This window comes from Desmodus rotundus, chromosome 9 (genome assembly GCF_022682495.2).
Source record: "Desmodus rotundus isolate HL8 chromosome 9, HLdesRot8A.1, whole genome shotgun sequence".
Classification (NCBI taxonomy): domain Eukaryota; kingdom Metazoa; phylum Chordata; class Mammalia; order Chiroptera; family Phyllostomidae; genus Desmodus; species Desmodus rotundus.
Window position 1 is genome coordinate 54,585,205 of NC_071395.1, and position 22,833 is coordinate 54,608,037.

Consider the following 22,833-nt stretch of genomic DNA (forward strand, 5'->3'; position numbering starts at 1 on the left):
TCTGGAATCTTAAATGACATAACTGGTCTTAAGTGTTTCTATAGATATTAAATGGTCTAAATTGTAATATGTGGTGCTATATCTTTCTCAGTTACCGTGTTTTTAATAAATTTTCTCAGATTTTAAAAAGTTCCCAAAAGAAGAAAGGAAGAAGAAAGAAGGGTGTTCAGAAGAACCTGTATGGGAAACGAGACATTGCTTCTAAGAAGCCACTTCTAAGTCCTATCCCAGAGCTGCCTGAGGCCTCCGAGACGCCCCCTCCACTTCCAGGTGTCCACAGGGCGCCGTCAGGTACCTGTCCCCTTGCCCTTGTTCACATTCTGTTTCTTCTCTTCACCCTCTTTGTGCTGTTTCCCTCTCTTTCCCCCCTGTTCCCTATTCACTGTGTAAATTGTAAATAAACAAAAAATAGCAACTTTGCACATTACCGTGTAAACGTGAAGGAAGTAGCAGTGTGACATTTGGGCTGTAGGTCCTCCCCAGACTCCAGGATGCTGCATCTAATTTGGAGGGAAGTAATTTTTTTCACCCTGTTTCCTTTTCCTTTGTACAGCATTTGGTTAAAGTAAACTGAGTTCTGTTTGGTGGTGTAGTTCATCACTGAAAGTAAGCGAGGTAGTGACTCAAATACTTGCCCTGGGATTCAGTAGAGTTGGCTCTACTAAGCGTCTCCTAAAAGTGACACCTGTGAATTGGACTTGGTTACCCTGCAAGCTTTGTTTAAAAGCAAAGATGAAGTTGCTTGATATCCTAGTTTGATAAAAATTGGATTGGAGTTGCATCCCATTTGTAATGCCTGGATTTTAAATCGACTAAATCATGCCTCAGATGATAACAGCATGTGTTCATTTGATGGGTTAATTTTGTACGGAATCATTTTTAAAATAGCTTCCTTTGTCAGTCATCCGATATTTATAGCCTGCGCTCCCTTTACCATATAGGGTTTATAACAGATTCCAGGATGACGATGGTGCGTGCCACTCAAACCCCTGGCTCTGCCTGCCCCTGAGCTTCAGGAAAGCACACAAGTTTAAACAGACACAGGACCACCCCACAGTCACACACACGCTCCTCCAGCCCCTGTGTTTCATGTGGTTTCTCTGGGGCCAGGGGGTGGCCAGCCACCTCACTGCTTTTAGTCTGACCTGATGCTGCTCTCCTAGAAGCCTCAGCTGTGCTGGCTGCTTCTTCAGGAAAACTGTTCCCACTGCACCTGCCCCACCTGGGGTATAGTGACCTGTCTACCTCCATTCCCTGCAAATTGCAGTCCTCTTGAGACTGGGAACTCTTATTTTTGTTATATCCTCAATTCCTAACAAGTTTTTTCTGAAGATGTTAAATGTTATTTAGTAAATATTTTCCATCTTGCATCTTATCAGAGAACTTGTTTTATGAAATACCTGAAGCAATTGAAGCAATTTTTTATCTATAACCAACTGTAACAAGGGTATAAAGTAGTTCCCTCCCTCCCTTCCTTCTTTCCATGTTCTACTCACTCTCTCTCCCTCCTTCTCTTTCTTTCCCTCTCTCTCCCCCTCTCCCCTCCCCCCCTCAGTTCCATTGCTGTCCCCTACTTTCTTTCTTTAGCATGTTAATTTCATGAACAATGCATAAGTGTCCATTTTTAATGTTGTATAAAGAGCCTGTGTTAGTTGGGTGGCCCCGAATGGAGCCTATGCATTCATCTCCAGCTTCCTGTGACATGATTTTAATTACCCAAGCTATGGACATAGACCTTTCAGATCTAAACCTTGTGTTTTAGATGTTTCATTCAGCTTATGTTTATACCTCTGCCAGTTTTGATTGTGTTTAGAACATTTTATATACTCATTTGACTGGCCAATTTATAACTTCATTATCTAAGATAACAAGAGAGGCAACGTTGAATCAAATGCACTGGAAGGTAGACACATCAGCCTGCATTCGTTTAGGCAGTGCCATGTAACTTTAAAACCTTCATGATGTTTTCACCTATGATTCTTTTCACCTTTGATGTCACACAGTTTGCTGAAAACACGTGGCAGGCTCCACATGGCATGAGTTCCCTGGAGGATGAACTTTAGGGAGTGATTGAAGCAGAAGGGAGGAAATTTTTAGAATATTGGAACAAATGTGGCTCTATTTGAGAGTACAGTGCATTTTATATTAATTTTTTAACACAAGACATAAGATCTAACATCTTCAGGGAGAACCGTTTTTGGCAAAGTCCTTAAATCTCCCAGAATTCCAAGTTTTCTTTCCTCTATTTCAGGGGAATTATTGGTGCAAAAGTTTCAGAAGCACAATGTTGCCCATTTTCAGTGATTCATTTTTAGGGAAATGGGAAAGGTAGCTGCCTCATGCTCATTGACCTTGTGGTGAGGGAAGTATATTAGAGTAGAGGAAGCAATTTCAGATACAGTCCTCATTTCCCTGGGCTGCAGTTATGGGCTTCATTAATTCATGCACTGACTACCTACTCCCTTAGCCTGTGAGTCGGGGAGGGATGACAAGAGGAAGAGGATGGTGACAGATGGGGCAAGTGCAATGGAATGTTTTGTGGGTCTTGTGATTTTTGAAAGGTTAAAATACTACAATGCGGCATCTGTTTTGTTGAACTTTATCTTTATGGCTACTTTTTAATTCGATTCAAACTTATTTACTTGCCCATAGATGATTTCAGCTCAAATGGTGAACCTGAAGAAAGGAAGCTTCCTGAGAGAAAGAATCTTTTCCCTCAGAACTTAGAAGAATTCAGTAAGTACAATGTGTCTGAATTCTGCAGCTCTTACATAAAAAGTTCCTTATCGCTTATTAATGCCACTTTTGATCAAGATTCAAGTATAAGTACTGTAGGAATCCATGCAAATAAAATTATTCCAAAAGCAGAAGTTAAGGTGGAAAGTGAGAATGACTTAAAAACTGTGACCAAGAATGAAAACAGCCATATTTCTTGTGCTTCTGTGACTGAAAAACCCATCATGTCAGATGGTCCGCAGTCTGATTTTATCAGGCAGTCCCAAGAGGATTCTGCTGCTGGTCAAAATGTGGAAAATCTTCAGAGCTTTGAAATTTCAGGAGGTGTAAAGTGTGAACAACAAGATGACTTCTTAGTAGGTCCTGAAGGAAAACTGCAGACCGAGGATTCAGTGTCTAGCTCACAAAAAGAATGTGATTATTCAGAAGCTGTCTTAATTGACAAAAGAAAAGAAAAGAAAAGTCAAAGTGAGGATTTGGGAAGAAACTCCACAAAAAGTAGAAGCGGTGTGGGTTGTGAAGGGAAACAACGAAGGTGTTCTATGTGTTCTCTTGATGGTCAGAGTTTATCTTGGGGAAAAAATGGAATACACAAACCTTCCTACAGTGTGGGCAGCTCTGTAGAAATTAGTTTGGAAAATTCTGAACTGTGTGAAGATTTATCTGACTCCATAGAACAAACCTTTCAGAGAACAAATAGGGAGGCAAAAGTCCGACGTAGTACAAGGCTACAGAAAGATTTGGAAAGTGAAGGACTTGTATGGATTTCACTTCCAGTTCCTTCCACTTCCTCCTCCTCCCAAAGAACCAGAAGAAGAACCATGCATACATTGGATAGCAGAGGAGTTGAAAGTGTGTCCCCTAGGGAAAAAACTGTGTCCTTCAGACAAAAATCGGAGATACCCTGCTCCATATCAAATCAAGAAAACAGCGAGGGCTTTGGGGACACTTCTTCCCGTTTACCTGGGAAAAGGCGGAAGAGCTTTTGTACATCTGCACTTGCAAACGTGAAGCCAAAATGCTATAAAAAAAGACCCTTTCTCAGCCAGGAGGGAGAAAGCTCTCCAAACGATGTCGAAAGAATGAACCAGGTCAGAGAACTACAGGAATAACTGACATCTCCTGCAGAACGTTTGGCAAGGACACCAACCACCCATGCTGAAGAGATCCTTTCATCCTAGCTCCTGTTGCTTGTTCAACTTCAGTGTTTAAAAGTTTCAAATAAAGTCATGTGAGTTAAACCTACTTTTAAGTAAAAATAAGTGAATTTCTTTGCATTAAAAAATCAACATTCTATTAAATATGTCCTTCTCCCAAATGGTAAATGCTTTATTAGTATTTTGCTAAGAAGGTTTGTTTTTAGACTCAATAATATGTCTTTTAAGTTTGTTTTACATTAGTACATATTTACCACCAAAGGGTTAGAGTCTGCTAAAAAAATTATCTTTTAGAATTGGCTCATTACATCTAGATGAAAAGGGTTTTTTTAAAAAAAAATAGACATAATTAATGTAACTATGAAAGCGGACGTTAGTACAAGGTGGAAAGCTATTTTTTAAAAGTGTGTTTTTTATTTTAAAAATACTGCAAAAAAACTGGTTAAAAGTTTTAAAAATTAGGGTAGATGGAAATTGTAAAACTTGTATTCTCTTTGGGCTGAAGTTGTGGGAAGCTTAAATGACTTGCTTTAGCTGTCTGAAATGAAATTTTTAATTCTTAGATTAAAATCAAATGTCCAACATGGAATTTTGGAAAAGTCTTTCAAAGACCAAAATACCGGGTGGGGCAAAAGTAGTTTTAAAGTTGTTTGTGTAGAAAATAATAAATAAAATAAATAATAATACAAGAACAAACTGAGTTTTGTGTACTCACAACTGTAAACCTACCTTTGCCTATATGATAGATGTATCATTATAAAATGAAAATATAATTCGTAAATAACGAATGTGATGAAAGCATTTTGTTCTTTAAACAAGATTCTTAAAAGTTTTGTGGGGTGAGAGGTGGATGATTGGTTTTTGGTGAAAATATAGCAGTTTAGTTGAAGACTCATTTCCCAGATTATTCAAATTACTCACAGATAGTTTGGGATTGATTTTATGGTTCTCCTTAAGAAATTGTTTTTAAGTCCAAAATGAGCTGACTGACATGAAATGTGGTGGTAGGTCGCTGGCTTCCTTTTCAACAAGGTATTTTCCAGCCGCTCTAATTCTAACTTTTTCCACAGTGTCAAGTACATGCTATCACTTGTCTTGGATTTTCCAGTTATGCCTCAGCCCTATAGCGATATATCCTATTTCCTATCACCATTTTGGTGATAGTAGTTTGAAAATCTAAATTGTTATATATCTGGAACTTGTGAATGTGCTTAAATCATGTATCATTAAACAATTGTCTTTGGAATCCTTGAAATCATTAAACTCTCCCTCTCCCTGTTAGCAGAAGCCTGTTAACAAATAGTGCCCTCTATAAATAACCCTCCCGGGGAGAAAGCTCCTGCCGAGCGCCCATTTCCCCTCTGTAGATAGAGACTATTTGTTACCTTCTTGGCACCAACAGGTCTGGGACTCCTGCTGGCAAAGACTAATGTATTTTACATTAACACTCAAAGTGATCCCAATTTCTTCTGCTAAAGGGTAGATTGTTTAAAAAATTCTTTTATCTTTACACGTAAATTCTTTATGGACTCCACCCCCACTTTTATAGTTTAGAGTGGTTGGGAAATGTATACTACTGAAAACAAACCACACACAAAAAAAGAGAAGTAATTAACTTCTTATGAAGCTTTTTGGTTTGGGGATTTAAAAAGAAAAAAAACTTTCAGAAATGTAAGATGTTAGAGGGTTTTGTTTTCTGTTAAGTTTTTGTATTCTTTGTTTAACGTGCAGGTTAAAATATGATTGTTATTTTTTTTCCTTTTTAATTCTGTGATCTATAATCTCAGTCTCAATTGTCTTTGAATTTTTATAATTTTAGATGCTTTGTTTTATTCCTCAAAAAACGCTGGTGAGGGTGAGGGAAACATTTTGGTGTGTGATTGGGTTTTTTCACTTGACTTTTCAAATGTAAAATTGTTTTCATTTTCTAGTATTTACTGATAAAAATACAGACACTTTACAAGTTGTGTTGGTTTCACAGTGTTTCAGTGTGACTATTTTGTTGTTATTTATTAAGAACAAACAGGCATTTTTCCTAAAAAGATTGGCTCTGAGAAATTAAAGCAATTTAGGCCCAGTTTTATCCAATTGTCTCATTTGCATCATAAAAATTTGTGAAAAGTTGATGATTTCTGTATTTGACATGTGTACTTGTTTTTAATAGTTTCTCTTCACTTGTAGTCCAGTCAAAAACTCTGCTCCAATTCGTTTTTTCTGGCCTTACCTTTTTACTGCTCGAACTGTTGACATTTGGCCTTAGAAACTCTTCTCATCGTCCCGCTGCTGTAGTTCCTTGTTTTTCCAGGAGATGGCAGCCTGACATACGGAGTTTCTTCTACATCCAGTCCCTGAGAGTCAGGGCAGCCTTTGCTGCCCTGAGTACCTACCTCCCTTTCACTTTATGTTTACTCATTTTTATTACAAAAGTAATGCGGCTATTGAAAAAGAAAACCGTACATAATTAAAAGCTGTCTTCTTGCACTCCATGCCAGCCAGCATCCTCTAGGCACAGTCTCCTCTCTGCAGCTTTCTTAAATGCAAACACTGTGAACAACCCAGGCACAGCATCCAGACCTCTTCCCCGGGGGAACATGACTGTAGGTCCTGTTGTTTTCTGATGGGATCTATACGTGCTGCTTTGCAACTTGACTTTTTTATTCAACAAAATACCATGCATATCCTTCAGTCTTAACATGGGGAGCCCTTGTGCTCTTCAGTCTTTCAAACCTCTTTTGCAGAATTATGTGATTTTGATATTTATAATTTAGTAATTTCCTTCCTAATGCATGCTACTTTGTTTTCATCTTTTTGTTATTGAAAATTAGGCCGCACTGGGCTTGTGTGAAAATGTAAGATAAATTCCTTGAAATTAAAATGGTTATTAAGTTCTCTTTTATAAATCACACCTGGCAAAATCCCTTTATAAAAATTTTGGTGTCTTTGCCTCCTTTCTGTCTCTCATACTCTCCTGCCACTTGTCCTCCATTTTCTCCTACTGCCCCCGAGGGCGCTAAAGCCATTGAACTGAGGGTCAGGCTTGGATTTGGCCCAACAAGAAAACACAGTTAATGCCTGACTCATGCTTTATATTGAAAGTACTATTGAAAGTACTGCTTTTTCTTTTTACATCAAGTTTATTGAGGTATAATTAACCCACAGTAGAGTTTACCCTTTTGAGCATATAGTTTGACTTTAGGCAAATTCATACAGTCCTGGAACACTTACCACAGTCAAGTAACAGAACATTTTCATCTCCCCAAAAGAAGTTTTCTCCTACCTCTTTGCAGTCAGTCTCCCCCTCCCCAAACCCTGGCCTCTCCCAACCACTCGCTTGATTCTGTCCTTAGAGTTTTGCCTTTCGCATAATGTCATATAAATGGGATCCTGTAGTATATGTCCTTTTTAAACCCAACATAATGCTTTTGAGATTCATCAATGTTGTATGTCATAAGTTGTTGATTCCTGTGTGTTGCTATGTAGTATTCCATTTTACAGGTGGACCGATTTATTTATTCACCAATTGATGGATATCTGGGTGGTTTCTATGTTTTGATTGTTACAAATAAAGCTGCTATAAACAGTCACATGTGGGTCATTTTTATAGACCCGTGTTTACACTTACCTTGGGTAAATGCCTAGGAGTGGGGTTCCCGGGGTATACCACTGGGATTTGTTGTAACTGTTTAGAACCTGCCAAGCTTTTCCAAGTGGTTGTGCCATTTTGAATTCTTACCTGCCGCAAAGTTGTTGCAGCCACTTCATGTTCTCACCAGCCCTGGGTACTGGCAGGCTTTTTTATTATAGCCATTCTAGGAGGCTTGCGATGCCATCGTAGCTCCTTGTAGTTTGGGTGTACATGTCCCTTTTCCTGTGTGTGTTTGCCATCCTATGTCCTCTTACTTGAAGTGTCAGTTTGGCTCTCTTGCTCATGCTTTCTTTTGTTGTCACTGATCACTATTGAGTTGAAAGAGCTCTACGTATATTTGGATACAAGGCCTTTATTGGATATATGTCTGCAAATATTTTTTTCCTAGCCAGTGGCCACTCTTTTATTTTCTTAGCAGTGGCTTTTGAAGAGCAGATACAAATTTCAATGTAATCTAATTTGTTAATTTTATTCTTTAATGGTTCATTCTTTCGTGTCCTAGCCAAGAAGTCTTGGGTAAACTCAAGGGCACTAAGATTTTCTCCCATGTTTTCTTCTACAAGTTTTATAGTTTTAACTCTCAGGTGTTAGGTCTACGTTGAGTTATTTTTTGTATAATTGTGTAAGGTAAAGATTTTTTTTAATGGAAATCATCATTTGTTGAAAAGATTATGCATTTCTCTTTGAATTACAATGGAACCTTTGTTGAAATCAGTTGGCTTTATTGTATGTGTAGGTTTATTTCTGGGCTTTATTCTCTTCCATTGATATATGGGTCTGTTCATAGATCAACATCATACCATCTTGATTGCTATGAGGAAGCTTTTTAAAAAAATTTTATTGTGAATCTGTATCATAGTAAATGTTTAAAGTTCTTTTTGTGAGGGAAGAGGCCAGTAGAAGCAAAGGATTGACCAACCAATTTTATCTGGAGCCTACAGTTATACCCACACCTGCATTACCATTTCGGGCAAAAAGTCAGTAAATATTGTGCTATCAGAAACATGGTAAGGAATCAACCTCCTTGGGGTACCGATACATTCCGCTTAATCTTCTGGTAAACTGGTTTGCTGCAGTTCCTAGTTTAAAATTGTCACCCTGAGTTACTGTGGGATTAGTCATTGAGAAAGAACTGTCTTTTGAACATTGTACGATATTGGTGAGAAAAATAGAGTTGAATTAAAATAAAATTGCTTGCCAGAAAATTAAATTATCTAATAAGTCTGATTCGTTTCTTCTCAGAAATTAAGGTTTTATTTTAGTCTGGTTTGATGTAAAAATGGTCACACAAAATATGTCAGAAAGTAGCCTTAGCATTTGAGAATTCTTAACGTGGGAAAACTCCCCTGCACCAGGTCTTGCTAGGTAGGCAGATGGTGGACTCATTAATGTCTGTGCCAGGCATTAATTTCTAAATGTGACCGCTGCTTTCAAGAGGCTCCATTCTCTTCTAAGGAGCAGAATTATCCTGCAGGGTATGATCATAAGGAGGGCCCGGGACCTCTCAGCCTCAGAGGTGGCACCAACTTCAGACCCAGTGACGTGGTATTGTACTTTCCTGGAAGAAGGGATGCTTGCACTAAGTTGACTGGTAGGTGTTTTAGAGTACTCGGGATTCAAGAGGCCCATTTTGTTCCAAACTGCCTTTCGTCTTTACTTATGAGACTGGACCATGTAAGTTGGCTTCATCGCATGCATCTTTTTATTTTTAAATATTTTTCTCAATTTCCCATTCTATTCTAACCTATGAATTACATCTGGATGAAGCATGGAATCAAAACTAGACTGGAGATCATAGATTCCTTTAAGACATAACAAGTATGTTTGGTTTTAAAGAAGTCTCCCCTCTTGAATGGTGAAGCCCCTCTGGCTTTCGTGCTGCCAGGTTGTGGAGTGTGCCTGAAGGGCTGACCCTGGGCTCAGACCCCAGACCGAGTGAGCAGTACTGACGTGAAATTAAATTATGAAAGTCACAGCACATGTGGAAAAGTGGGGTTTTTTTATCCTAAATTCATTTGAAGATTATTTCATAGCCTGGGCTTGGCTCTAGGATGGACTAATTATGAATGTTCTCTGGCCTAACATTTCCAGTGTGTCTAATGCTGTGCTTTGTTCATTTTCATACATTCTCTGGTGCTTCTCTGCTTTTTGTGACATCGTGATACAGACTACAAGTAACACAGTAGCTTTAGTGAGAAGAGAAGTAACTACTGCTGTTCTCCTGATAAATGCTCTGTCCCACATCTTCAACTAGGATTATACTTATCCTCCACGGACCTTAATTTTAAGATTTACTAGAAAGGCTTTAGAGAATTTTAGGACATTGGGAAGCAAGGATTTTTCTGGAACTTCTATATCACTGACTTGAAAAGGGAAAATGAGCAGACACATTAAAGAAAATGCAAGTTTGCGTTTTCTAAGGGGTAGGTGGGGATTTCCAAAATTACCAAAAACCAGTGGAGAGCAGCCTTTCTTCTGTCTCCTTCTCATCTGCCCATGGCACACACATTGTCTGCTAGACGGGTTTAATTTATATTCTCTACGATAAAAGTGGCCTCCTGCAGGGTACCAGCTGCAGGCGTTTTGAATTTAGGTGTAATGCAAGGAAATTCAAAGCAAGTAATTTTTTAACTTTCAAGTTCCTAAAAGTGTATTTGCGTGTGACTTTTAAAGCCCTGAAATGTAAAGATAACATGTCTCTATACTACCTGTAATTTTTTATTCTCATGGCTTTTATTCACCCACTTAAAATTTGCTTTTTAGAAAAGTTTTCTTCCACCTTGGTAGTGTTTTGCAGTGTTAACTGTAGTGATTTATTCATGGCATTTCTTATTTTCATCATTTAACAACCACCTGCATTTCCAGTGTTCGATATCCTGGGTAAACAGCAAGGAAATGTCATTGTTTTCTCTGTGGGGCCATCAAATAAGGTAGCTTCGGAGCTTGCGGAAATAGGCTCTTCCAGATGTATGGTCCGACTGGTGAAATAATCTCTTTTCAGTATAACATTGGTGTCAAACTGTTGAATCTTCACAGAGAAAGGGAGTGAAAGGCCTTCCCAGTTCCAGCGAGGTTACTCAGGTGCCAGGCACTGGGAGGTCGCACGAGTGGTTTCTGCTTTGAGCACAGGGTATTTGTCTCCTCGTCCCTACAGCCCCATCCAGTGTGGGCCGTCTTTCTCGTGCGCAGTGCATGTTGGGAATGAAGATTGCAGAAGCATTCCCTCGCGCAAACCTGGAAAACCCAGTGTTGGTCTTGGGTGGTTTCCAGTGACCCTGTGCTCCCTTCTTCCTGCCCCCTGTGCAGATTTGGGACCAGGCAGCCATTTCTGTTTTTGGAAGGGAAAGGAGACAGATATAATGAATGACTTTTATTGTGCAATATTTCAAACTCTCTTGAATGCATTCGAATGGGATGGAAACTGTTCTGCCCTGTGTCATAGCCAAAACAAACAACACATATTCCCTAAACCTGTGTGTGCGCTTCTCTCAAACTGGCAGTAGTTCGGGCTCAGCTCTCAAACAAGGGTTTGGTTTGACAATTTTTAGCCCTTGTTCTTCTGAACATTAGAGTAGTCACAGCCAAAGCAAATACTGTGGGGAAAAATCAATACACATATTTACAGCTTGCAGGTGGCATTTAGAAAAAAACAACAACAGATACTTGTCTTAAGGAATCACATTTGTGGTAATACTTTTAAATAGACTACTTTTTTTTTGCCAATATTTTGAAAATGAACTTCTCTCCGATAATAGTAACTCCAAATGTAAATAAATTCTACAGAGGTCCCAGAAGAGTGATAAATGCTTAAATTTAAGTATTTAAACATTTAGAAAGACCACTAAGAATCGGAATTCTAGGAATATCAGACCGTGCAAATATGCAGTAAAACCCCCCTGGTGGTAGCCTTCCATGGCCCCCGAAGAACCCATCTAGTGAGCGTCAGACTCCTTTGTGATGCTGCCCAACCCGAGGTTGTGTGCTGACTCCAGCCACGCCCGCTGAGGCCAGTACGTACTCCTACCCCTTGGACCTGTGAGGAGGAAGTGCTCCGCACAACCGAGATAATTCACTTTGTAAGGCGGCATTGTGCTTCCTGACCCTGGCATGATATATTTGTCATTGGTCACAATCATAACTTGAAATTTATGGTCAACTGTGACCAGTAGGCTCTTGGTTTGTGCCTTCAACAAGAAATACCAGAAACACATTTTTAAGCCCAGCCATTAGCCTCTTAAAATGGTGGCAAAGACTTAACTCACCTTTTAGGTCCTCCTTTGACTTACAAACTTCTAATTCCCATCGAATGTTTTGGTATGTGACTGGAAATAAGCCACTGGGCCTTCTCACTGGTCCAGCTGTAGTCCCATCAGCTGGCCTACCTGGCCATTGTGAAGGAAAGTCAGTGGAAGGGGTGGGTGCTCAGCTCTTGGGGTGTTCCCCAAGGGTGGAAAATGGGCCACCCGGGGTGGGGGGTCTTGCTGGACTCTCGGGCTGATGAGAGGTCAGTGTGAGTGTAAGAATGATTCGAGGGGAGGGAGGGGTAGCAGGAAGCAAACTTCTTGGTGAACAGCTGGCACTTACTTGTCTATTTTAAAGGTTCCCTTGAGTTCTTAGTCTTCAGATTTAGATGGGGTTCTTTCATTGGGTGACATAGGAATAACTGGACACTCTCGTTTATCTACGTTCTATTTTTTTTTTTCAAACCCTGTGAGAGGTGAAGAGTTCCTTTTTTACCTGAGTATACTTTTTTTAAATCCTCACCCCAGGATACATTTCTCGATTCTTTTTTTGAGAGGTTGCGGGGAAGGAGAATGGTCGGTGTGAAAAACATCAACTGGTTGCCTCCCATACGTGCCCAACCAGGGATGAAACCTGCAACCTTTTGGTGTGACAATGCTCCAACTGAGTCACCCAGCCAGGGTTGAGTAAACTTATTTTTAAATGAAAAGTAGTACACTTTGTGGAACCAAGTTGGAGGGCCCTAATGCCCATTGTGGCTTCCTTTCCGCTCGGAGAAACCACCCAGCTTTCCTTTAAATAGGTAACCCAGACCCACCTGCCTAATCTCACAACCCTTGATCTAGGTTTTGACCCTCTACCTTTAAAACTTTTTTTGCAACCCACATGCGACATATGTTCTGTACTGTAAAACATACAAAACACCCTTCTAACATATCATCATGTGTTTTCCTGTCCCCGGGAGCACGTGCTGAGACATGCCATTGTTCCCCTCTTGGAAGGAGAACCAGAGGCGAGTGATTTTCTGTGTAGGCAGCAAGGAATGACAAAGCCAGGGAAAGATGGGGGCCTCCTGCTGGTGGGCTGCTGCTCTATGGCTCCTTCAGTGACCTCCCACCCTCTAGCCCCTGGGTGATTCCAGAGAGCAGGCCACTTTGGCACCGTTCTGCTGTTCTTGTAAGAGGTGAGTTGCAGGAGCCCTTGGAATCCACCGCCACAGCGGGGTTTTGAAACTGTCCAGAGGCGCTCACAAATAACCAGAGTTGCATGTATTTTCTCTAAGTGGATGATGAATGTTGATTTATATTTTCTTCTCAGATATTTTTTGGGAGAAAGGGGACTGGGAGCAGGCAAGGAGCCAGAAGAAATGCTGTTTAAACTAGAAATCACTATGGTATTAGCGTTCAGATGCCACCACTTTGAACAAGCAGCATTGCCAACTCCAGTCTCTGAAGGACGTGCCCGGTGTCCTGGAGCTGTCCTGTAGATGTCCAGCTGGATTTGTGGCCTCTGCTTCTCTGAGGGAGGAAACCATTCTGGGCATGTACCGGACACTTTGGAGGCATGCGTCCTTTGGACATCTCACTGCCTTCCTGGCTCATGCTCTGCTCTTACCACCAGGCCAAAGCTGAAACAGTATTAAGATGTTTTCCTCAACCCTGTCCCCAGAAAGATACTCTGTTTCCAGAAGATTGTTCTCCCCTGGGCATTACATCATGAATTGATTCAGTTCTTGGAGGAAGAAATTGGACAAAATATAATAGATTACCTCCTGGGGAAACATACTTAAGTTGTTAAGTATTCCCACCAGAAAACTAAGAAACTGCTTATATATGACTACTCTGTCCACATTTAACCTTTCCCCTTATTGCAGCTGAGCAGAGCACTCTTTTCCCTAAAGGTTTGTGTTGTAGTAGGGATCAGACAGAACATTCCTCCTTTTTTTTTTTTTTTTTTTTTTTTTTAAGGAATACAAATAATCTTTGTTTTTGCTGTTACCCATACTTCCTGTTTCATGAGCCAGGATGTGCCACCAGACCACATACCAGGATAGGAGGCTGCAGCCACAAAGGTGGCCTTCCCGTGTTTCTGCACTGTCTCTTGGGGACAGCTGGCACGGGCACTGCTTGGTACATTTAATTTCCTGGAGGGGTTTCTTGGCCTCTGGGCATTGTGGCCATCTGAAAGGAAGGCCACAGTTGTCCAGTATTTGTGAGGCACCAGCACGGCCTTGGGGACAGTGTGACCCCACAAGCAATGTCCAGGCTGAGGGAGGAGGGCTGTTTCCCTTTTCCCAGGGACCCATTCTCGGGTAAGGATGTCCGTGATTGGTGAAATGACTCCCCTCCAATAAATACTGTGGTAAGAAATGTGGGAGTGGTTTTCTTTTCCAAGTTCACAAGTTGGAGCAGGGAAGGAAGGGGTGGGTAGAATTGGCCCAATCCATCTGCTGGCATCAGAGAGTGCGAAATTGGAGCCGTAAACAGAGTGGAGAGAAGAACCAATGGACCAGAGAGGCGGGTAATGAAACAGCAGGCCTTTCATCACCCAGTGCCTAGCTGGTGCCAGGAAGCCGGTCGGCATCTGGAGCCTAGTTAACACATTACAGGACAGTGAAGAGAGCTGGCGGCGCTGCTGACCAGTGGATCTGTCAGGCCCACTCCCTTTTTGGAAGGAGGATGTTCTCGCCATGTCAGTGACCCTCAGTTACTACTTTGTCTCCCAAGTCCCCAATCAGAATATCAGGATGGGATCCCCAGTCTTGTCCATTCCTGTATCTATGCCGATAACAGCCCTGTGGCAGCCACGGCCTACTGGGCGTCCTCAGAGGCAGCTGCACTCCCGAAGTGTGCACCTGAGGGCACATGACAGCCTCTGTGGGCTGCAGCAGGGGGTGACCAGGACACAGGGACCCCTCTAGTACTTTTGCAACTTCCTGTGATTCCACAGTTACTTTAAAGTAAAATTTTAAAAAGTGAAGTGCTGTCTACCTCCGTGCCACCTGGCACACGCCCATCCAACCTCATCTGATCTCAGAGGCCAAGCGGGATCGGGCCAGTGGGCGATGGGACGGGGTGGGGGGTGGAGGGGCTGCCAGGGACTCACCAGTGCGTCAGGCCTCTGCTCCCCTCTCTTTTGGCCGCAGGCCCAGCGAGGCTCCACCCAGACAGAAAGAGACACACATTCAAAAAAAAGTAAACCACTTAGAAAACTAGAAAAGTCACTTCGTCTTAGTTACCTTGTCTGTAAAATGGAAATATTGGTGATACCTCCTTTGTGTGGCTGCTGTGGAAATGAGATAATACAGATGTGCTGCCTCTTGCTTTCCTCCACCCAGCGTTCTACACCTTCTGGTTACCGAGTCCGTTCCCTTGGGCGAAGGGTGTGACTAGAGAGGAAAAGGCTCCCAGGTGTTGTTTATCTCCAGTGTGGTCCCTGTGGTAGGTGTTTTCCCACGTGCCCTCGTTTTATGTGGTCTCCTTACTGGGCCCATATTACAGTTAAGGAAGCTGAGACTTAGGAGGTTCATGGGACTCAAGCACAGCTAGCAAATGGCAGAGCTGGAATTAGGAGTCTGTTTTAATCTCAGGTCCATTCCCTGATGAACATGGTCTAACCAGAGAGGCAAAGATTCAGGGGTTGTGAAAGAGGAGAAGAGAAGAAAAGCAGGGAAGGCGAGAATTTTCTGTGCTGGACTTGCTGTGATCCAAAGTGCCCTGGATGGGGAACTGCTGCCCTGTACCCCACAATTTCAGACACAGTGGCCCTTTGTTCCATTTGGGGGCGTCTTCCACTTCTAGTCTCTCCTTTGTGTCCTTAGCCCAGAGCCACATCCCATGTGTCTTGAAAAGGAAATCAGTCCCATTAGTACATCAGTTCCAACCACTGCACTCCTCACTCCTAGTTTAGATTTTTCTGTATTAAATTTCAGGGGAGGGGCTATGTGTATTCAGCAAGGTGCTTGTTAATCCTGTGCTGAATGCTTTGCTCTTGCTAAAATTTTTCACATCGTATTCAAAACTCAGCCTTGCTCGAGTGTTTCCTAGCCATGGAAATTAAATACGTGGATATTTTCACCACCCAAAATGGGTCCACTTCTGGTGTCGCAGCGTGAGACCAGGTGTGCCTTTCAGCCAAGGACCAAAGAAGCTTGCCAGAGGTTTTCGCTAAAGGCTGGTGAAAGAGCAGAGTTTCCGTCGGGGGTTTGCCCATCCTAAATCAGCTCTGGGGTGGCTCGAGTTACACAGACACTCCTGGCCCCTACTAGACACTGTAGCCCCAGGAGGAAGCCTGTCTGAGCTGTGGGCAGCTGCAGCCCTGGGCATCCGGAAATCCAAGGGTGCGCCGGCGCAGGGGCTGTACTGAAGGCTCGGTGTGGCCCATGCCACAGGAGTGTTCACTCAATGATAATTAACGGCCAGACAGTGAGCCGAGCATAAATTTAGTTGCATGTTAGCATCACATAGAAGAGTTGATGAAAGTTGAGGGGTCCCTCCAGCTCCTGGCTCTATCTAGCTAAGATGGTGGTACCAAGAAATTTACAGATGAGAATGGGAGCTCCCTTCTATAGGAGTCAGTCCCCAGTTTGGGGACTGTGCACCCATTTGCCCCAACAGCTCCTGCCAGGGCATTGGGAACCTATCTTCTGAAAAATGTAGCTCGTATTTCACGATGACTCTGTTTTACCATGTCCCTATGCTGAAGGCATGAGCACTACAAAGTGTTGATTATAAAATTTCAGGAGGTATTAATTTGGCTTGTAGTTTGAAAGACTTGCACTATACAACTGTATATAATTTTCTAAAATCACAGAATGACAGAGATGAAAAATTCAGGGACTATATTCCCAACCTTCTCACTTTGCAGGTGAGAAAACTGACTGCCAGGTGTTTGGAGGTACTTGTCCAAGGTCACATGGCATGTGATGATAAGACTCAGGTGTGAAACAGTTCCATACTTGTTTTTTTTCCCTGACCCACATTCAGAACATGATCCAACCAACTTTTATGGAGTACATATTGTGTCCAGGCTTAGTGCTGGATGCTTTGAAAAATATTCCATTGAATTCTCTCAACCGCGTTATGAAGCAGACATCATTCACAACATTTTGCAGATCATAGCAACTTAGGGGTCTCAAGGAGTTAGGAGACTAAGACTCCAGGTGGTTAGTAAGTTGCCCAAAGGACCTTAGTAAGTGGTAGGACTGGGATTGGAACCCAGTTCTCAGGACCCCGTAAGTCCTGTGTTGCTTCCAAAACAACACTCTGAACCGAAATGGTATTCTTTGTTCTAGACTGATGACAGCATTCTGTAAAGAAAACAGGAGGCAACTTCACTGGGGCCCCTCAGGTGAGGTTTGCTAATCTCCACTACAGTGTGAGTGCTTCTGTGGCCTGAGCTGCTGGGGGTTTGTTTTCATAGTTCTCTCTAATTCTGATGAGCTCTCCAGAACTTTATTTCAGAATAATTGTAATCCTTTAGCCCAGCTTTGTTGCTGGCTGGAAACCAGCTCTTTTATTTTTGGATACCTTTAGTCAGGTTTATTTTTGAAATGAAGGTTTATTTTCCCAGGAGTGCTGCTGGTATAGTGAACATTTGGGGGTTAGGACTTGAGAAACTAGAGTTGTCATCTGGCGGTGTGGCTTTGCCTTTGGCTTTGTCTGGTCAGAGGCCCCAGGAGCAAGTAAGAGCTCTTCACTTGTTCCCTCATTTCCTGGCTCAGCGTCACTGATTGATCTGGCTCTCTCTGCTCATGCCTAAACGTGGAGAACCCCAATGTTGGTTGGGGTAACCTGTCTTTCAGGGATTTTTAATACAGAGGAATTCTTGCCAGACCCTTTTGGTACCAGCATTAGTTCTAGTTCAAATAAAAAGCCTATGTTTTAATCAGCAGTCTTGACTCTCAGTTGCTTTAAAAATTCAATGGGAAAAGAACCTTAATTCAGAGACCATGAACTTTAATAGATAAAGATCTTCAAGTCACTCGCAGACCACTGGTTAGCCATTGTTTGGCTAAGTTGAGAAAGAGCATCTGGGAATATTTGGGGGCCCTGCCTATACAGCTTAGAAATGGGGAACAGTTTTCTCATTAGGTAGGAACTTAGACTCTAGAGTCAGATTGGCCTGGGTTTGGATCCCAGCTCCCCCACTTTGCTGCAAGGACCCCGAGCAGGTGAATCTCAAGTTCATAGTCCAAAATAATGGCAATGTCTACCTTTCAAGTGTGTTTGTGAGACTTAAAATAAGCCAAGCACCTCTTACAGTCCCTGGCCCTTAGAAAATTCTTAAAAATGGTGGCAATTATAATAACAATAAACTTGAGTAGGGCAAAATTAATTTTTTCTGCATTCTTTTCCTTTCTCTTTGCTCCTTCTTTCTCCATTCTTCCCACACCCTCCTCACCCCCAACCCCCGTCTTACTTTGGATGATCTGAAGGAAGACATTAATTATTAAAGAACATCCGGTTCTTGGCATTCTATGTAGAAGAAATGGATGATTCTGAGGGCCCTGAAGAGAACCACTAATTCTGTAAAGGCTTCATAAAAAGTCAACAACCAAACAAAAGCTTTTTCCCTTCTGAATAGTTACATTCTGTTGTTCCTGAACATCTGGACAGAGGGGTGGGCTGCCTTCGCTTGGGACTCCTCACCACACTGTGGCTTGGGCTCCATCAGCCCCTGTTTCTGCCTCATTTGGAGCACAAGCCATCATTCCAGGCTGCTCTTTCTGCAGCTGCCACTAACTACGGGGGCGAATTCCTTTCCAACTTTGAACTGCAGTTTTTAAACTGGAGCAAGTCAGGCGAGACTTGCTATGATTGATGAAAACACCACTCAGAGTTAATGCTTAATCATATCCTCTTTTGTCGTTTCCTGGGTGTCCATCTCACCTTGACAGCAAGCATTTCAGGCAGGGGGGCAGGTCACCCTCCACAGGGAAGAGCACGAGATTCAGAAGTAGAGGCCTGAGTTCGAGGCTCAGCTCTGCGACCTGCGAGCCCATGTGGCCTTCGGAGGGTCACCACATCTCTACCATCCATGCTGTCCTCCCCTGTAAAATGCACCTGATGGACCCCAAACAAGGTCATTGTGATGACTAAATAAGAAAATTAATATGGCACCTGATAAAAATTTTAAAACTATCCATTATTGTTCATTGTATTGCCTGCGAAGCATAGGACTGGGCAAGGTTAAATAAGTTTTTATTGAATGCTATCTGTTTTCAGAACAAAGCTAAGACTTTTGCTATTATTGGCTTGAGAATCACTGAAGATGAGTATCATAGGCATATAGTTAAAACTGATTTCCATTCCAGTGCAGGTTAAATACCAAGAGTTTCAAAATCAGTAAAGGCTTTGAGTATTGTTATATAAATAACATTGGTATTAATACTTTCTAGGTTCCTTCAGATCTGTGTGGTAAGAATAAAAATCAAAACTAAACCTGAAATGAAAAACTAATATTCTCTCAGTGGGATTGATCCTGTTTGGTTGTCTTTCATAAGTACATAATCATTCTTAAATTTGCAGAGATGAATTTTAAAAGTTATTTTCTAATTATAGAGATAATATTGTAGAAAAATAGTAAAAGTAACAGTAATAGTAAAAGAACAAGTCGTATTAGAGTTCTCCAGAGAAACAGAACTAATAGGATATATGAAGGAACTATATCATATATAATAGGATATATGAATTCCGGACCCTGAGAAGTCCTAAGAATCTGCAGTTGGCAAGCTGGGGGCCCAGGAGAGCTGATGGCGTAGCTCAGTCCAAGCCTGTGTCTGGAGGCTGGAGAGGACCGATGTCATAGCTCGGAGACAGTTATCCAGAGAGGTCCTCTCTTATCCAGCCTTGTTATTTTATTCAGGTCTTTGGCTGATTGGACAAGGCCCACCCACACCGGGGAGGGCCGTCTGCTTTACCCAGTCTACTGATTTAAATATCAGTTTCACTCAAAACAGCCTTACAGAAATGCCCAGGATGGTTTCTGACTAAATATCTGGCCGCTTGTGGTGCATCGTTGCGGCCCAATCACACCGATGCCTAAAGTTCACCCTCATACTAATATTAGGAGTATTTGAGAAACACAAAAAAGAAAAGAAAACTTCCCCAAACTCTGCCACCCAAAGACAGCCATTATTTGAGTTTTGACACATTCTATTTCAACTCTTTTTTAAAACATACAACAGATTAGTTTTTTTTTACTCCCCCACCTCCACCCTCCTCCTTGATTTTGTCCATGTGTCCTTTATAGTAGTTCCTGTAATCCCCTACAACAGATCAGTTTTTAATCACCTGTTCTATTTGACTAGAGATTTCATGTTGTCTTAGGAAAGTATCTAAAATTTCCATTATGCCCCTGATTTTGTGCCTATATGATCATTATTATTAGAAAACCTGCCTCAAATATATAAGTCACTATTATCCTAACCAGATAAAGTGAACACACCCTACCGCCTGGTGTCTCACCCCAAGGAGAGAGAAGCGACCACTAAGTTATGGGGACATGGTGGGGTGGAGAGAGACGTTGGCAGTGCCTGAGAGATAGCAGGGAGCTCTCCAAGCTGATGCCCACTTCAGGGCACGTCACTAGGTGTCAGCCTACTGCTTCCCCCACCTCAGCAGTAAAGGTGTCCACAGCCCACCCCACCCTCCCTGTGTCCCACAGCTGAGGTGTGAGTGAGGGGGAAGCCCTCAACACATGAAGGGCAGCATCCTCTCTGAGGAGGGCAAGGTGGCTTGTTCAGCATTTTAAGCCTTTTAGCTAGTGTCTTTTATCACTGATTGATTGATTGGATATTTGTGCAGTGGGCAAGGGGATTTGAAATATAACATAAGCACTTCCTGAGATGTCAGGACTTTAATGTTAGTGGTCTGAACAAGGATGTAATTCATATCTGCAGGTGCTTACTCGAGTATCAAGTACTTCAATAACATCATGCCTGTGGAATGCATGGTTCCCAGGTGCCCCATTTGTATTCCGATATGCCCACGTCTTTTCCTATGTGTGTTTTCCTTTCTTAAGGAGCACTCATTTCCTTCAATAGGATATGTTTTATTTCATCCTTTTTCCTGCATTTACTCATATTAATGTCCCCACACTCACTGGTAATAGCTGGGCCTGGAAATAGCCCGCATAGTCACATAAATACTAGCCCGAAACGCAGGGCCTGGGATACATTACTATGAGAGAAGGGCCTGGAATGGAGTGGAAGCAATGGTTGCTTTTGGAGTTCCACCTGAACGCTGGCCAGTGAGAGAGCATTTGAGGGAGCACAGCCAGAGGGCATGATGGCCTTCCCGGGGAGCGGGTAGGGTGGGGACCCAGGCAGGTCACTTTCGGGTTGTGGACACTTCATTTCCAGGCAGGAAGTTCTTGGCTGATTGACAGAAGTGCAGCACAGTCGAAACAGCCCTTCGGGTGTTGCACTCCTCTGACCCCTCTGTCTTGGCGCAACCCCTGGATGTTTGCAATTGGCCAAAGCGGAAAACTTTCGAAGGTCCAGACTCCTAGGCCTATGGGGCTCAACTATAGGGATAAAAAGCCATCTTTGGGGCAAGGTTCACTCTTCTTTTTCTTTCTCTTTTTCTGGTTCTTCACTTATGTGTCTGGGAGACTGGTTTGAGCAGGCAAGACGTCTTGCTCAGTAGAAGGTACCTGACCTGGACCACAGGCAAATTTGTTTCATCTGCTCTCTAGCCCCCAAATCTTCCACCCATGAAAGAGAGCCAGCAACCGGCCTGCAGTGTGGAGAGGAAACACTTCTGGGGGTTGTTATGAGCACATCTGAAGGACCAAGTGCTGTGTTCAAAATGACTTGTTTAGAACACAACATGAGTTTTCCTCCAGAAGCTATTTCACAGTGTGGGATGCAGATCATCACTGCCCTCCTCTCCCAGTCACGTGCTGATAGAGACATAGACACTTTAGTCCACACGGTGTTGGTGTACTCCTCCCTCTATCGGCTAGGTTCCCATTGTATCTGCAAGTGTAACGTAGGGTAAAGGGACCCTGTCTCACTGCTAGGAGCAGGGACTCGGAGCGAAGGCTTGAAGGTGCAGGGAGGCAGGCAGGGGCAGCCATTCATAGGCATGGGCTGTGAGAAGTCGGTGAATATGATATGTAGCACGTTGTGTTATGTTATATATTATCTGGGGTGTATGTGTATCATATTATATTAGATACATGTCTGTGTGCCCTACAGTGAGTACTGACTGGGATTCCTGGGGGCTGCTGTGGGTGACCAGCTTCCCTCTTAGGTTGCTGGTTTAGAAATATTCCCTTCTTGCATGAATGGCTGGGGTGTCAGTCATGGAAAAAAAGTACAAATACAGAACCTTAGGACAAATATTTCTTGGTTGTGAAAAGACCAGCTCAATAGAACCTTAGTTTTTCAAATTTAAAAATCCTCTCTTTCTTGGAAAAGATAGATTTCAGATAAATTAGAGTCTCTAAGAAGAATCAGAATAACGTGAAATATCTTTGTGGGTAAAGTTGTGTCTCTACAGATTTTCTTTTTTCGGAAATTTTTTCTCCTCTATATGGACTTAGGCAGCTGTTTTGCTAAAAATGGTTGTTGGCTCTTAATGTAGCCATTCTGCAGCAGGAAAATCAGGGACAAGACCCTTCAGATAACTCTGATGGGCAACCCTGACCTGAGGCAACACAGAGACTTGAAGCTCCAAGTGGGAAGGCCCACGGAACATTCTTCTGAGCTGAGTAAAATGGCCCCAAGCAGGAGGCTGTTGGTGGATTACTGGGCACAGACGGGTGGGAGGGATTTAGGGGAAGCCACCTTGAGACCAGGCGGCTGTTTTTCCCTGAGAGTGAAAATCCCTGTCATCAATCACCCTGCAAGGGGTCAGGTCCAGGGGTGGAAAGGAAGATGCGGTGGTGTTGGGAAGCAAAGGAGATGGGGCATTGAAGACATGAGTTTTCATGGAAAGGGGAGGTGCTAGAGACCCCTGTAGCTCCGTTGGTGAAAGAAGACTGCAGGAGGTGGGACTTGGATCAGGCTTCAGGCTGGGGGACAAGATGCTGGGTGGGGGGTGG

The 22,833-nt window shown here is 42.6% G+C and overlaps 1 protein-coding gene and 1 long non-coding RNA gene across 2 annotated transcripts in view; one reads left to right on the forward strand and one right to left on the reverse strand.

Annotated features, from left to right (window-relative positions):
* CDCA2 (cell division cycle associated 2) overlaps positions 1-7,070 on the forward strand; it is a 47,745-nt gene extending 40,675 nt beyond the window's left edge. The window contains exons 14-15 of the mRNA XM_024560663.4: positions 120-291; positions 2,653-7,070. Coding sequence (XP_024416431.2) covers positions 120-291; positions 2,653-3,848 — 1,368 coding nt within the window. The 3' untranslated portion in view covers positions 3,849-7,070. The remainder of the gene's footprint in view (positions 1-119; positions 292-2,652) is intronic.
* On the reverse strand, positions 7,070-15,118 carry LOC123479771 (uncharacterized). The gene is made up of 4 exons (XR_008425196.1): positions 15,020-15,118; positions 14,887-14,937; positions 13,827-13,961; positions 7,070-10,867 (listed from the first exon to the last, which is right to left on the reverse strand). It is a non-coding gene; the product is annotated as an uncharacterized lncRNA (long non-coding RNA).
* Between the last annotated feature and the right edge of the window lie 7,715 nt (positions 15,119-22,833).